The 16,178-nt window shown below is 40.7% G+C and overlaps 1 protein-coding gene across 1 annotated transcript; it reads right to left on the reverse strand.

Moving 5' to 3' along the window:
* Nucleotides 1–6,816: 6,816 nt before the first annotated feature.
* Nucleotides 6,817–9,498, reverse strand: LOC121734996. Its single transcript, XM_042125663.1, has 2 exons — nucleotides 8,053–9,498; nucleotides 6,817–6,872 (listed from the first exon to the last, which is right to left on the reverse strand). The coding sequence occupies exons 1-2, from the start codon at nucleotides 9,458–9,460 to the stop codon at nucleotides 6,817–6,819; spliced, it is 1,464 nt and encodes a 487-aa protein (XP_041981597.1). The 5' UTR covers nucleotides 9,461–9,498.
* Nucleotides 9,499–16,178: the final 6,680 nt, after the last annotated feature.

The following is a 16,178-nucleotide window of genomic DNA, read 5'->3' on the forward strand; positions in this document are numbered from 1 at the left end:
TTATAATAATACTAGCGACCCTCCTCGGCGTCGCACGGGTATAAAATATACAGGGAGTAACAATAACAAGTGATAATACTTTTGGGTGTGTACGTGTTCCTTGTAGAGAGTTCACTGTGAAAGTAGCAGCGCTGAAAGACCAACATTTTTTTTCACTTTTGTATGGGGAAACTCGTGACGCTCGGGCCCTTGCCCATACAAAAGTGGAAAAAATGTTCGTCTTTCAGAGCTGCTACTTTCACAGTGAACTTTCTACAAGGAACATGTACACACCCTAAAGTATTATCACTAGTTTTTGTTACACACTGTATAGCCACTGAATAAATGATTTAAATCGATAGCCTATGATCCTTCACGTTGTCTACTTCTTATCTGTGCCAAATATGAAAATTATTCCAGTAGTTCGCGAGATAAGCCCTTTCAAATAATTTCACCCGTTTTTTCTACATTCTTCTATTAGTCTTAGCGTCATAAAATATAGCCTATAGCCTTCCTCAATAAATGGGCTGTCTAACACTGAAAGAATTATTCAAATCGGACCAGTAGTTCCTGAGATTAGTGAGTTCAAGTTAGCCCTTTCAAATAATTTTCCCCGTTTTTTCCACATTTTCCTCTATTTCTTCGCTCCTATTAGTCTTAGCGTAATAATAGCCTTCCTCGATAAATGGGCTATCTAACACTGAAAGAATCATCAGCATCCGTTGCGTAGTTTTACAGGTTAAAGGGAACAAAGGGACATGAGGGAAAAAAGCGACTTTGTTTTATAATATGTATAGATGTGTGCTAGGGCCCTTATATGATAGACTATAGGTGTTTATCCTTACTTTCAAAACAAGAATTCTGCTTCAAAACTTCGTTTCGTATCGAGATAATTAAATTAGATCAGTGTGAAGCACACAATATTCGTAATTCTCTACCTCGGTATGATAAATGTGTTTTGTAAATTAAATTGTTCCCGAAACTCTCTTGATGAATTTGTTGAGTTCTTTGTACTGATAAAGATGCTTCCAGATGGTTTAGATGGTTTGGTTATGATGGAAGTGTAAATATACTGTAGATGCATTCCTGCTAAAAATTAAGAACAAAATAAAATAAATTCAATAATACATAATAATATAATATTACTAGATGACGCCCGCAACTTTTTTTTTATGAAATAAGGGGGCAAACGAGCAAACGGGTCGCCTGATGGAAAGCAACTATCGTCGCCCATGGAAACTCGCAACATCAGAAGAGCTGCAGGTGCGTTGCCGGCCTTTTAAGAGGGAATACGCTCTTTTCTTGAAGGTTTGCAGGTCATACAGGTCCGTAAATACTGCTGGTGACAGTTTTTTCCAACTCCGTTGCGATTAAAAAATTTAATCGCGTGGGAACCGTACATTTTTTGGAAATAAAAAATATTCTATGTCCTTTCTCGGGATTCGAAGAATCTCCGTATCAAACAGCAAAAACGGATCACTTCTGACGATCGATCTGCTTATGGTGCCTTCTCACGGCGCGTATTATCGCAAGCCACGCCGCGCCCGCTCGAGCCACGCGCCGTGTGAAGGGGTGGCTCGGGCTGGCTCGAGCAGGCGCGTTTAATATCACGCGCCAGCTCGAGCCACGCGCCCTAAGGAAGTGGTGGCGTGGTTGCGTTCTCACGGCGCGTGCTACCACGAGCCGCGCCGCGCCCGCTCGAGCCACGCGCCGTGTGAACGTCGTGCAGGCGCGTCCCGATCCGATTAAAGTCGGTAACTTCAAAGGCGCGGCTTGAGCAAACAGGCGAGCACGAGCCACCCCTTCTCACGGCGCGTGATATCACAAGCCGCGCCACGCCGACAAAAATTCAAGTAAAATGAAACTTTATTAACACGAGCATAGATATCATTTTGCTCTAAGTCACTTCGTTAAATAAGTAAATTTTAATGAAATGCAACTTTATTCACTAGGCAACTAGGTTGCATTTCAATCTATGCCGCTAATTTTATTAAGTTAAGTGTAATTTATTTGTTTGATAACAGATGCCGCTGCTTGGCGGCTGCATCGCGCTATAGCTAGCACGAAGATTTTTAAGGTGATTAACTAATTTGAAACTCTTTTCACTTACACTCATTGTTGGTGTTGTAGAATTATCACGCCAGAGGGATTTAAGTCCCAGGGTGGGATACCCTGGGGGCTGGGACTAAATTCCTACGGCATGTATTGGTCCTCAAATACTGGTGGCAGTTCATTCCTGAGTTTTACAGTGCATGGCAGGATGTTACTCAAAAAATGCACGGTGGATTGTGGAAGACTGCCACTCACCAAGGTGATGAGGATTGATGATGGTATGTTTTCGCGTGGAATGATGACGAAAGCTTGCAGGATGTACGATTCCGAACAATAATACTTAATTGCTCAAAACCTTCCCAGATCCCAGATTTTATAATTCACAATAATAATAATTATTATGTTTCCACTCGTAGTGGTGGAAGAATGACGCTTCTGTTCGAGCACAACATCACGAAATCCGTCTGTCTGTAGACTGTACGGCTACCCTGGGACTTAAATCGCTCTGGCATGATAATTCTACAACACCAAGAGTGAGTGTGAATGGAACTAGTTTCACACTAGTGAATCACCTTATACGGTATACCTATAACAAATTAATATCTTCGTGCTAGCTATAGCGCGATGTAGCCGCCAAGCAGCGGCATCTGTTATCAAAATAAAAGAATTAAACTTAATATAATAATAATAATAATAATAATAAATTCTTTATTGACTTAATCGCTACAACAATCCTATGAAGACTCTGACACCTAAACTAGGCTAACGCCCGTATCTCAGGAGTCAGCGGCTTCTCCCAATTTTTAAACAAAAAATAAAGAAGTTAAAAACATATCACTAAAATAAGTAAGTAAATATAGGATTTATATATTATAATACATTAATAAATAAATAAATAAATATAGATGTTCAAAAAATAAATAATACTATTAAGTTCACAAGTACCTACTACCTACACACAGCCAATATTTACGAGTATATTAATTATTACATTAGTTAAAAAGATCTTCTGTCTCACAATAGTTTAATGTCAAGAGCCAGGTCTTGATAATTGATTTACATTCGCGAAGAGAAAGGGGATAGAAGTTTAATTTTTTGTTAATTTTATTGTAGAGAAAAGTTGAAAGATATGCTCGTTGTCGCCTTGCAAGTGTTGTGCGAAAATTAACTGTGGGGAGTATATTTGGTATACGACGCTTGTTTCTGCAAATTTGTGGATCGAAAGGGGTATTAGCATGTTAAAATTAGCGCCATAGATTGTAATGCAACCTAGTTGCCTAGTGAATAAAGTTGCATTTCATTAAAATTTACTTATTTAACGTAGTGACTTAGAGCAAAATGATATCTATTATCGTGTTAATAAAGTTTAATTTTACTTGAATGTTTGTCGGCGTGGCGCGGCTTGTGATATCACGCGCCGTGAGAAGGGGTGGCTCGTGCTCGCTCGTATTTAGCTGGCTCGGCGCGGCGCGGCTTGTGAGAGGTGACATACAGACAGACACACTTTCGCATTTATAATATTAGTATGGATGTACGAAAATAGTCAAGCTAGAACTACTTAACTCTAATTCTACATACATAAGTAATAATAATAGCTCCCACACCGGTTTCGGTGACGGTGGCCGGTTTCATTGAAACCAGGCCAGCTACGCAGGAGCAATTTTATAGTGCCCAAGTGTGTGCGCAGTACACAAGAGCACTCTCTATTCCTTTACTCTCATAACCCAGTGGGACGGAAGACCGACACGACTGGCGAGAGATCAGGCGCAGGACCGACTTTTTACATGCCCATCCGACGCATGGATCATCTTACTTGTCAGACAATCTGGTGATCAGCCTGCATTGTCCTAACCAAACTTGGAAATAACATGTTTCCAACGCGGGAATCGACCTCCGAGTCAAGAGCCGCGCTCTATACCACTAGACCACGGAGGCGTCTGATACATAAGTAATATCTTATATCTTTAAACGAGCAATTCTTGTATATCTATACTAATATTATAAATGCGAAAGTATCTCTGTCTGTCTGTCTGTCTCGCTTTCACGCCAAAACTACCGAACCGATTGTAATGAAATTTTGTATACAGATAGTCTAAAGCCTGAGAAAGGACATAGGCTACTTTTTTACTGGAAAAAAGGGTTGTAAGGGGGTGTAGTTCCAAAAATTCATACTAGATGGCGCCGTGCGTCTCTTACATCGCGCTAATGCTTGCCCATCATCTTTCTATAAGAGGTGGTATCATCGTTCGTATGAATACGACTTTTTCAATTGTTATTTCTTTTTTTTGTTAGTTAATAAGGTAGCACTTTATATTATATACATTGCGTAAACTTAAAACTATCAATGATAAATAGTTTATGGGTAAAGTTGTGTAAATGGGGGGCTAAATAAGCTTTAAAATTTGGCGTAAAATATAAAGTTTAATTTAAAAAAATGAAATATTATGTGCACACTGCACAGCTGTTTTGATTTAAGGGGTACCAGGGTTTTTTTTATAAAAGCTTTTGACACCAATTTTGTTGACATCGCGCGCTATAAACTGAAGTCCACGCGGACGAAGTCGCGGGCAACAGCTAGTAATATATAATTGGAATCTCGGAATCGGCCCAACGATTTTTAAGAAAATTAGTATATAGGGGGTTTCGGGGGCGATAAATCGATCTAGCTAGGGATCATTTTTAGAAAATGTCATTTTATTCGTGTTTTATCGAATACCGAGCAAAGCTCGGTCAAATAGCTAGTTATAATATAAAATATTATGCTCTATTTTGAAGTTTTATTTTTTATTTTATTTATTTACACTTTATTGCACACAAAACCATTAAAAAGTAACATAATATTAGAAAGACGACACAACAGGTACTGCTTATCTCTAAAAGAAATTTCTTCCAGCAGTCCTAACTAGAGAAATTTGAACAGAAACATCAGATAGGGCGTGCACAGATAATAATTAATATTGATGAACAAGTTAAATTAATGTAACATTTTAAAATACAATAATTATACTATACTATTATACTACAATACTTAGATACTAATAATACTATTCTATAATTTATTACATACTATATCGACATAATATTATATACCAATTATAAATATTTAAACATTATATGTGTGTGAGAATGACGTTACCAAATGGTGCGGTCGGGATAAGATGGCCGATTTTAATATGGCCGTGTCTGGCGATTTGCGGAAATGTCTTTACTTTATTAAGCAAATAATTAATTTAGGGTTTAGGTGGACTGTATTTCGAAGGAGAACTGGTAATCGCCAGCCCTTAATATGAGCGATATTGCTGGAAGAAGGAAAAGGAGAAAGCACGCTACCTGAGAGTTGATGACGCCGACCTCGTCTCTTCTTCAATTGTCTTCGGATGTGGTTTTGCTGCACTTCACAAATCACTATCACTCATCTATAGTTTATAGTTATTAGCGAGCGCGCTCGATGCGGATAAAAGCACAGGATTAAAGTTATTAGCGGATATATCGCCCGAGGAGCGAGCGGACGCGGCTAGCGACGATTTTCAAGAGTCAATGCATAATGCATTCTCCTCGGGGGTTGATTCGTCAGCGCAGGAGCTTGCAGATCACGCCACTTGTCTTGACCAATCAGTAGCGTGCATACGGCGTCAGTGGAAAAGGATGGGGAATATCGCTCAATTTGAATTAAAATGTATAAGACATAATAGCGGAATACAGATGGCGCTAACATTCCCCCGGCCTTAAAGGGTTACCTTTAAAAAAGACTGAAAAATAGTAGTATATTTCTTAAGTAAGTAAACTATCGCATTACCGTCAATTTACTGAATTATAACTAACCTACAAACTAAAGGAAGGAGATCTAGGTTACAACTAGATCTCACTGGGTAGGTAATGGACAGAGACGTACAACAGGGCGCACGTAGCTTCCCTTCGCGGTCTTAACAGTCACAACGCGAGTTGTACCATCTTTAGCGGTATGTAACCTTTCGATGACACCTAGTGGCCACGAAAGCGGTGGTGAATTGTCATTAATGATAATAACTAACGTTCCTTCCCGTATAGGCGAAGCAGGACTACTCCACTTGTATCTAGTCTGCAGCTTATGTAAGTACTCTAAACGCCAGCGCCGCCAAAATGACTGCACGAGCTTGTCGAGCAGTGTATGTCTTTGAAGCATGTTAGATGAATGTGCTTCAGGAGCGGGTAGTGACGACAATGGCACTGTGTTTAGGAAGTGCGCAGGAGTCAAAGCAGAAGGCTCAGCGGGATCGCTGCTCAACGTAGTAAGCGGACGCGAGTTTATCAATGCCTCGACTTGAGCGAGGACAGTTAAAAGTTCCTCGTAAGAAAGAATTTGTTGACCTATAACCTTAAAGAGGTGCGTTTTTATTACCTTAACCATGCTCTCCCAGCATCCCCCGAAATGTGGAGAGGCAGGCGGAATAAATTTCCAATCAATGTGATTGGTCAAAAGTTCGTCTTGAAGACGTGTGCGGTATTCTTCATTTAGAAATTTATATAAATCGCGTAAGTACGAATTAGCGCCCACGAAACAAGTGCCGTTATCAGAGTACAAGCACTGTATAGGGCCGCGGCGCGAAAGAAAACGTTTTAGTGCGGCTAGAAAAGACACCGTGCTCAAATCCGTCGCAATCTCAATATGCGTAGCGCGCGTTGTTAGGCATGTGAATATGCATAACCAAGCCTTACGACCTTTAACACCTCGACCACGTATCGGAGTGTACTGTAGAGGTCCAGCATAATCGCAACCGGTAAATGTGAACGCCTTATCTACCTGGTTCACGCGTTGGCTAGGAAGGTCTGCCATAAGAGGATAAGTTGGACGCGGACGAAATCTAAAACACGTGTTACATTTATGTATTATCTGGCGAATGGTTCGCCGAGCAGCTAAAATCCAGTACTTTTGCCTGAGTAAGGACATAAGTAGCTCTGGACCGGCATGAAGATGCCTTTTGTGATAAAATTCTACAAGAAGATCGACTACATGATCATGACGCGGAAGAATGCACGGATGCTTATAGTTATAAGGCTCGTCTGAATTTGACAAACGACCACCGACGCGTATTATACCGTTCTCATCGAGAAACGGTTTAAGTTTAAGAAGAGCGGGGGAAACATGTAAGTTATTTTTTAAACTTTGAATATCATTATTAAAATGAACAGCCTGTACGGATAATAATAATTTGCGTTCTGCGTATTCCAGATCGGATATTGAAACAAAAGTTCCTTTAGGTAGTTTCCTAAGAAACCTGCAGACATAAACGATGACGCGTAACAACTTAGACCAAGATGATATGCGCTGTGCGAGTGTATAAAACGGGGAATGCGCAACATCAACGACCACGGGATGAGAGACAATTTTTTGCTCGGGTACGTCCTCAACTTCTGTATTCTCTCTATAGGGTTCAATGGGCCACTCTGACGGATCATGGCTAATCCAGGGTGGACCACGTTTCCATAAGGGATGATCGAGAAGGGCCATTGGAGGGATTCCTCGAGACAGGCAGTCAGCGGGGTTTTCAATACCCGGGACGTGATTAAAACAAGTGGGGGGAACAAACTCTATAAGTTTGGTAATGCGATTGGCGACAAAAGTCTGCCAGCGATGCGGAGAAGAATAAATCCAAGCAAGTACTATCTTGGAGTCAGTGAAAGCGAAAATATTATTAATGGGGTAGTGGGCCGAAACTGTGTCCTTGACCTTGCGAAGCAATTGTGACAGCAGAAGGGCTGCACACAATTCAAGTCTTGCAATCGAAATGGTTTTGACTGGCGAGACTTTAGACTTGGCACAAACTAATTGCACAGAATAGTTACAGCCATTGCGGACTTGCATATACACTACTCCGCCGTAAGCGCTTTCGCTAGCGTCAGCGAAACCTATTAAATTAACACTGCATCCATCCACTAATCCTAAGTGACGCGGTATAGTAATTTGATTGAGCTTGGGAAGCTCGCTGCAAAACTGCTTCCAGGCTGCGACTATATGTTTAGGAGGTGCGTCATCCCACTCACACTTTGCCAACCAAAGCTCTTTTATCAAGAGCTTGGCGTACAAAATGGTGGGAGCCACAAAACCCATTATGTCCCAAAGTCGAGCTATTGTGGACAGCATTATGCGTTTGGTACACTTCGCATCAGGCAGTGCGACGTCAAAGCGAAAACTATCTTGCGATCTGTCCCAGCGCAAGCCGAGGACCTTATGCGGAATGGACTTATCGAACTCAAGGTCCGGTGAAGCCTTATGAGAATCAGATAAGTGTGCGAGAACCTCCTTTGAATTACTCGTCCATTTGACAAGATCAAATTGGCCTCGCTTGAAAAGCTGAATAAGCTCTTCACAAAGCGAAATTGCGCGCGGAGTGTCTATAACGCTACAAACGATATCGTCCATAAATAAAGACTTAGAAGCTGCTAACGCAGCAGCGGGAAAATCATCGCCTTCATCAGCAATCAGTTGACGCACAACTCGTAAGGCGTGATATGGACTGGACCTAAGTCCGAAACAAACGCGGTTAAATTGGTAAACCGTTATAGGTTCATCATTACTAAAGCGGTAAAATATACGCTGGAATCTACGGTCAGATTCGTGAACGCCTATATTAAGAAACATTTGTCGACAATCAGCTGACAAAGCAATTTTGAAAAGACGAAAATTTATTATTATGTTAAATAAATCACCCTGTAGATTCGGTCCAGTATGCAAAATATCATTGATAGACTGGCCCGATGTAGTCCGACAGCTAGCGTCTAAAACTACGCGGAGTTTAGTGGAAATTTTATCTTCGCGAACTACACCGTGATGCGGAATATAATATGCGGGAACGCAGTCAGCGTTATCACTCACAACTGGGCTCAAAAAATATTTATCGATGTAGTCACGAATAACGTCATTATAAGCGCGGCGTAAGTTAGGTGACGAATTCAGTTTTCGTTCTAAACAATGAAAACGTCTGAGAGCGACGGCGTACGAATCGCCTAGCGAATAAGGGTCACCACAAAATGGTAACGCGACTATATACCTACCACTGTTATCGCGAACAGTAGTAGCGCGGAAATGTTCTTCACACTCGAGGTCCTTATGACTCATCGAGGGCGGCGCGGAAATCTCTTCAAGCTCCCAAAATCGCTTTACGAGAGAATTAATGTTATTTTCTTGAAGAACAGAACAGCAAGACGTAGTATAACGAGAACTATGTGACGTAGGCACGGCGCCCATAATCACATAACCGAAAACCGTCTCAATAGCGGGAGGTAAATTATCTTGCTCACTGCGTACTATGTTAGGTAGCAGTAAGTGCGGGAATACTGCAGCTCCGATCAAAATATCGATATTACCCGGAAGCGCAAAATCTAAATCTGCGAGAGGCAATTTCTCGAGATGAGTAAGTGCGGATACGTCCACATGAGCGTTCGGCAACATGTCCGTAATACTATCCACTATAAGCGAGGAAACATTAAAATTAATATTATTGTTAAGGCGCGAATATATTCTAATATCTACGGAACCCTTACACGGTTTTTCCGAGCCACCGATTCCTGTAACTATTAAATTACAATTTTTCATTTTATTCCATAGTCCGAGACGTCGGAAACAATGGGAAGTAATAAAACTACTTTGCGACGCGCTATCTAGTAAACAACGCACGATTATCGGTGATCCACTCGTATCGTAAACAATAGCTTGCGCGGTGGCTAGAAGTATAGTACTGTTTGTGGTCTGCCGCGCGGTCACGTGCGTGCGCGCCGGCAGCGCGACGAATGTGCTACACAAAGATACTTCCGGCTGGGAATTTCTATCACTAGGCGCAGTGCGACCGGGTGCAGCGTTATCGCGATGACCTTGACCGCTAGAAACTGGATTGTTATTTATGTTGCGCGGCGAATTTTTATTAAAATGCAGTAACGTATGGTGACGCTGGTTACACACACGACACTTGGATGTGCTTGAACAATTGCTTATCTTATGTTTTAAACTTAAACAATTAACACAAGCTTCATTATCCTTAACATATTTAAATCGAGCGGTCGGAGTCAAGTTATTAAAAGCGGGACATTTAAAAAAGTGATCGTGCACAATGTTGTTGCACATACATTTAAGTAAACTATTATTATTATTGATAGATTCTGAACATGTTACGTACGACTGCGGATTTGGAGCGGAATTACCGCCTCGTAGTTTATTCGAACTATGTTTACCGATATTACGAGATGAAATATTATATGAAATATTTTGTGTATTAAGAAATATTCGAGACTGATCTCTTATAAAAGAAATGAAACTATCGAGTGTAGGTATTTTGTTATTACGCTCCGTCATTTCGAACGCACGTATAGTGTCTCGGTCGAACTTTTTCAAAGCGAGTTGTAGCAATATGAAATCTGAAAGGTCGTCTAATTTTAAGTTTTTTAAAGAGTTTACTGCAGTGACAAAGTTATTCATAAATAATTGGAAACCAGAAACTGACGCGGGTCCAGACAATTTAAGATTTAAAGCTTGATCTAAGTACGTAGATGCGAGGATGCGAGTATCCTGATACCTATCAAGAAGCGATTGGAATATTATTTGATAATTCTCAGCATTTGGTGTAACTCCTGCGAACACGGTCCGCGCCTTCGGCGACAGTTTACCTAATAAATAGTACAATCTGTCAGCGTCGGTCAGAGAGCCATTATCGTGCACAGTAGATTTAAAACTTGCATAAAAAAGCGGCCAATTGCATATATCACCGTCGAATGACACGAGCTCGATCGCAGGCAGCCTCGGCTGCATACGTACTGTATCGATGCGTGCCGCGTCGCTGGGCTTAGCGTAGTTACATTCCAAACGTGATTGTACGCGTTTAATAACGCAATACAGTTCTTCAAATGACATGTATGCTTGATAGTCTAGTTGGGAATCAGGATTTAAAGAAAGTAATTCGGCGTTATAGTCGTCCAACAATTTATGAAAATTAGTTCTAATTTCCTCTATCGTCATGCAAGAACTGAGAAATAATTCCTTATCAGCTTCGCATGACTCAGCGGTTTTCGAGCGATCGTAAATGTTTTGAATGCGCTCAAATAAAACGTTACGCTTAGCTAATAACATCGCTAACTCTTTGTTATTCAAAACAGACTGTTTGTCTTGTTTCGACACTTTCGACATTTTTAAATGTTAATATTCTATTAACGACCTTGTGAAACAAAATCTAAGTATTTAAGTACCTAAGTATTTATTTAAATGTGCGAAAAGATTAAATACTTGAGATTGCGGGAGTATAAACAAATATTATGCGGTTTGTAAATACGTACAAATTACAGCGAGCAATTTGGCGGTAAAATATTAAGTACCTACTTGTATGGAAGTAAGGTACGCGATGCGGTGCGGGGTATAATATAATCCTGTGACTTTAAATGCGGGAAAAGATAATGCGGAAAAATAATAGATGCGGGGAAATATTTAAAGTAAATTGCGGTAATGCGTAATGCGATAGGTATGCGGTATGCGGTAATTGTAATTTATTAATTATAAAAGGCAACACTTTAGGCGGTTTAAATGAAGCGCTTGAAATACGGAATTTGCTAGCGACACTATAATGTTGAATTAATATTATGGATGTCCGGCTCGTAATGGACCAAAATTATGTGTGAGAATGACGTTACCAAATGGTGCGGTCGGGATAAGATGGCCGATTTTAATATGGCCGTGTCTGGCGATTTGCGGAAATGTCTTTACTTTATTAAGCAAATAATTAATTTAGGGTTTAGGTGGACTGTATTTCGAAGGAGAACTGGTAATCGCCAGCCCTTAATATGAGCGATATTGCTGGAAGAAGGAAAAGGAGAAAGCACGCTACCTGAGAGTTGATGACGCCGACCTCGTCTCTTCTTCAATTGTCTTCGGATGTGGTTTTGCTGCACTTCACAAATCACTATCACTCATCTATAGTTTATAGTTATTAGCGAGCGCGCTCGATGCGGATAAAAGCACAGGATTAAAGTTATTAGCGGATATATCGCCCGAGGAGCGAGCGGACGCGGCTAGCGACGATTTTCAAGAGTCAATGCATAATGCATTCTCCTCGGGGGTTGATTCGTCAGCGCAGGAGCTTGCAGATCACGCCACTTGTCTTGACCAATCAGTAGCGTGCATACGGCGTCAGTGGAAAAGGATGGGGAATATCGCTCAATTTGAATTAAAATGTATAAGACATAATAGCGGAATACAGATGGCGCTAACAATATGGGTACTGTATACTATATGTATATTTAATAATAATCTTAACTGGATTCAGTATTGAGATAGTGTTCCTTCAAGCGTCTTTTAAAGACAGTGATTGTGGGACTATCACGAATGGTGTGGGGAAGGGAATTCCATAATCTAACTGCATGAACGGTAAAGTTTTGTACATATTTTTCAAATAATCTCACTCGGCTCAAACAAAACACACATTTCTATTAGCTTTGTTGTACTAGTCGGGTAAAAAATGTAGTAGATTGCAATTTGCAATACAAGTTTCAGCATCTGTATCCTCATTGGTTCGTTCTGACACGTTCCAATTTTAAATTAGTTTTCCCAGCAAAGAATATCAGCTTTGGAAAATCTTATTGCTTTGTTTTATTGCTTTCATTGTTTATTCTATGTTGTTTCCGCTCCACTCAATACAGAAATACCTGAAATCCCGAAGATAACAAAAACCTCTTGTAATATAAATAGACGAAATTCATAATTTTCCCCAGTTCCCCGAGTTTTCCCAAATTCATAAATAATAATTATTGTATATACTTAATTTAGCGCAAACCGATATTGCCGCGACTGTTATTTTTGTCCTGATAAAAATAATCCTTAGATATCCTTTGCTCTCTGCTTCGGAAACAAAACTTACAATTTAGATACATCAAAATCGATTCATCATTTAGTGTAGAGTTAAACCATACAGTTAATATACCTAGAGGAATAGAGCAACAATCTCGAGCTGTCAAACGAAACCGAAATTGGTTTTCATCTGTGTGAAAAATATTATGTGTACGTATACACTTACACAAGCATGATTGAACATGAATTCTATGAGATTAAATTGTCAACGTGCGACACGTGCCGACTGGACGTCGGAAAAAGAGTGCTGCTGTCTTGTATCACACGTCTCTTTTTACCACGCAGTGTTATAGTGACATCTCTCTTGCTCAGGCCTTTGTTTCTCTATCCCGCTAGGTATATTAACTTTATGAGTTAAACAGATAGACTTTCTCGTAAAGTATTGATACATACTTAGCAATGTAAAACAACGTATTTTAAAAATGAATTTGATGACACTGGATGCGCTGCGACGTGCAATTCTGAAAACAACAGAAATAATGGCGTCCAGGGTTTAAAAGGCTTTAAACAGACGTATTATCGGGAGCGGTGGTCGTTAAGCGATATTTCATTAAGCCGGCCCACCGGGAAATCAGACGCTGATGCAGGCTTCCTTTGTGCTGCATGTACAGAGACCGGTCAAAAAGTGGAGACAAAGAGCTTGGTAAGTACGCCTTGTGTAAGCACACACACACACACACACACACACACACACACACACACACACACACACACACACACACACACACACACACACACACACACACACACACACACACACACACGCACGCACGCACGCACGCACGCACGCACGCACGCACGCACGCACGCACACACACACACACACACACACACACACACACACACACACACACACACACACACACACACACACACACACACACACACACACACACACACACACACACACACACACACACACACACACACACACACACACACACACACACACACACACACACACACACACACACACACACACACACACACACACACACACACACACACACACACACACACACACACACACACACACACACACACACACACACACACACACACACACACACACACACACACACACACACACACACACACACACACACACACACACACACACACACACACACACACACACACACACACACACACACACACACACACACACACACACACACACACACACACACACACACACACACACACACACGATACGTTAATTAAGAGACCGGTAAAAAAGTAGAGTCTCAGAGCTTGATAAAGTACGCCTCGCGTACACACAGGTAACGTAGCTAAGACAAAATGTGTGTCCAGATTAGAGTGAAGTGACTAATACACAAAATATATTTAAATAAACACGAATGAATGATTCGGCTAATTTTGGTCTTGTTTAGGTCTTCGTTGAAGTCCAGGGAAGATTTAACCCATCAATCCCCAAGCGGCTGCCGCATAACAATTAAAATCCATTGTGTCTGCGATAGCCACGATGGAAGTGCAACATTAGGGAAGTGATACGAAGTTTAGCGGGTCTATATAAGTCTCCACATAAGGCGCTCGGTTTCACATTTAATTTCATAGTGATGAAATGAAATGTGAAACCGAGCGCCTATGTGTATAAGTATGGTAATTGGTACCAATTACCATACTTGTACTTCTGAACGAACTGTGTCCGTCAGTCACTTCGAATCTGGACGCTAATCGCGTAAAATCGGCCAACTGCGAGTCGGACTCGCGCACGAAGGATTCCGTACCGATATAGAGCAAAAATAGTAAAAAAAAATGTGATTTTTGTACAGGAGCCCCCCTAATTATTAATTTTATTTAAATTTTATTATTATTGAAATATAAATACAATCAATGCCATGATGACCATTGCAAGTGGCAAGCTGTTGTCGTCATTGATACCGAGCAAAAAATGTTAGAAAAATCTCGTTTGTTGTATGGCAGCCCCTCTTAATTATTTAATTTATTTCGTTTTTAGTATTTGTTATTATAGCGGCAACAGAAATACATAATCTGTGAAAATTTCAACTCTCTAGCTATTACCGTTCTAGAGTTACGGCCTGAAGACATACAGATAGTATGTCTTTCAGGGGATTGATGGGTTAAACCTTCCCTGGACTTCAACGAAGACCTAAACAAGACCAAAATTAGCCGAATCATTCATTCGTGTTTATTTAAATATATTTTGTGTATTAGTCACTTCACTCTTATCTGGACACACATTTTGTCTTAGCTACGTTACGTAATGTACGCGAGGTATTGAACGTGGGAGAGCCATGCTTCGGCAAGAATGGGCCGGCTCGACCGGAGAAATACCACGTTCTCACAGAAAACCGGCGTGAAACAGCACTTGCGCTGTGTTTCGCCGAGTGAGTGAGTTTACCGGAGGCCCAATCCCCTACCCTATTCCCTTCCCTACCCTCCCCTATTCCTTCCCTTCCCTTCCCATCCCTACGCTCCCCTATTACCCTATTCTTTAAAGGCCGGCAACGCACTTGGCGCTCTTCTAATGCTGCGAGTGTCCATGGGCGACGGAAGTTGCTTTCCATCAGGTGACCCGTTTGCTCGTTTGCCCCCTGATTTCATAAAAAAAAAAAGACAGACAGATAGACAGACCGACAGACAGACAGACGGACAGAAATCGAAGTCTTAGTAATAGGGTCCCGTTTTTACCCTTTGGGTACGGAACCCTAAAATGAACATAATATATTATGTCCATCCAAGTTCCAAACTTCCAACTAATTGGCCGGTTGACACTCCAAAAAAGGTGTGTAGGTCCGTTTGGATGGAAGCCAGCCATGTCTATATTATATACTTCTATTAAACTATAGATACTTCTACTTCGTTTAAAACCGACAAAAATTGAAAAGCCAGCTTTTAAAAGGCGATTCATTCTATAAGTACACTCGTCGATCAACGACTCGCTGGAATCTTCATTTCTCTCCAGAACCGACTGAAAGGAACTAATCATTTCTATCCATCTTCAAGTAAAAAGATTTTAAACCAAGAAATATGGAAGCTAAAAGGGTTACATTGTACAAGTGGTTTACGGAATAATGTACAAACAAACATACAATTTATACATTCTATCTCGGGAATTTCTCTTAAAGACGATGTTTTCGAATGTGGTTTTATATTTTACTCTGTCGTTGTAAAGTCGATGTACATAGAGATATATCATTATAATAATATGCCTCTACTATAATATTTTAAGTACGAGCAAAGAGTATACAAGTCTTATTTGAATCCACAACTTTTTTAATTGTCATTGCAATTAAAT

Source organism: Aricia agestis, chromosome 16 (genome assembly GCF_905147365.1).
Source record: "Aricia agestis chromosome 16, ilAriAges1.1, whole genome shotgun sequence".
NCBI classification, from domain to species: domain Eukaryota; kingdom Metazoa; phylum Arthropoda; class Insecta; order Lepidoptera; family Lycaenidae; genus Aricia; species Aricia agestis.

Bases quoted from the DNA above. Each gene is read 5' to 3' on its own strand.
- LOC121734996 (XM_042125663.1), bottom strand. From the start codon at position 9,460: ATGTTGCCGAACGCTCATGTGGACGTATCCGCACTTACTCATCTCGAG. The intron at 6,873-8,052 runs GTGAGTGGGATG...CACGTGTTTTAG, and splicing joins AGAGCTTTGGTTGGCAAAGT to ATTTCGTCCGCGTCCAACTT.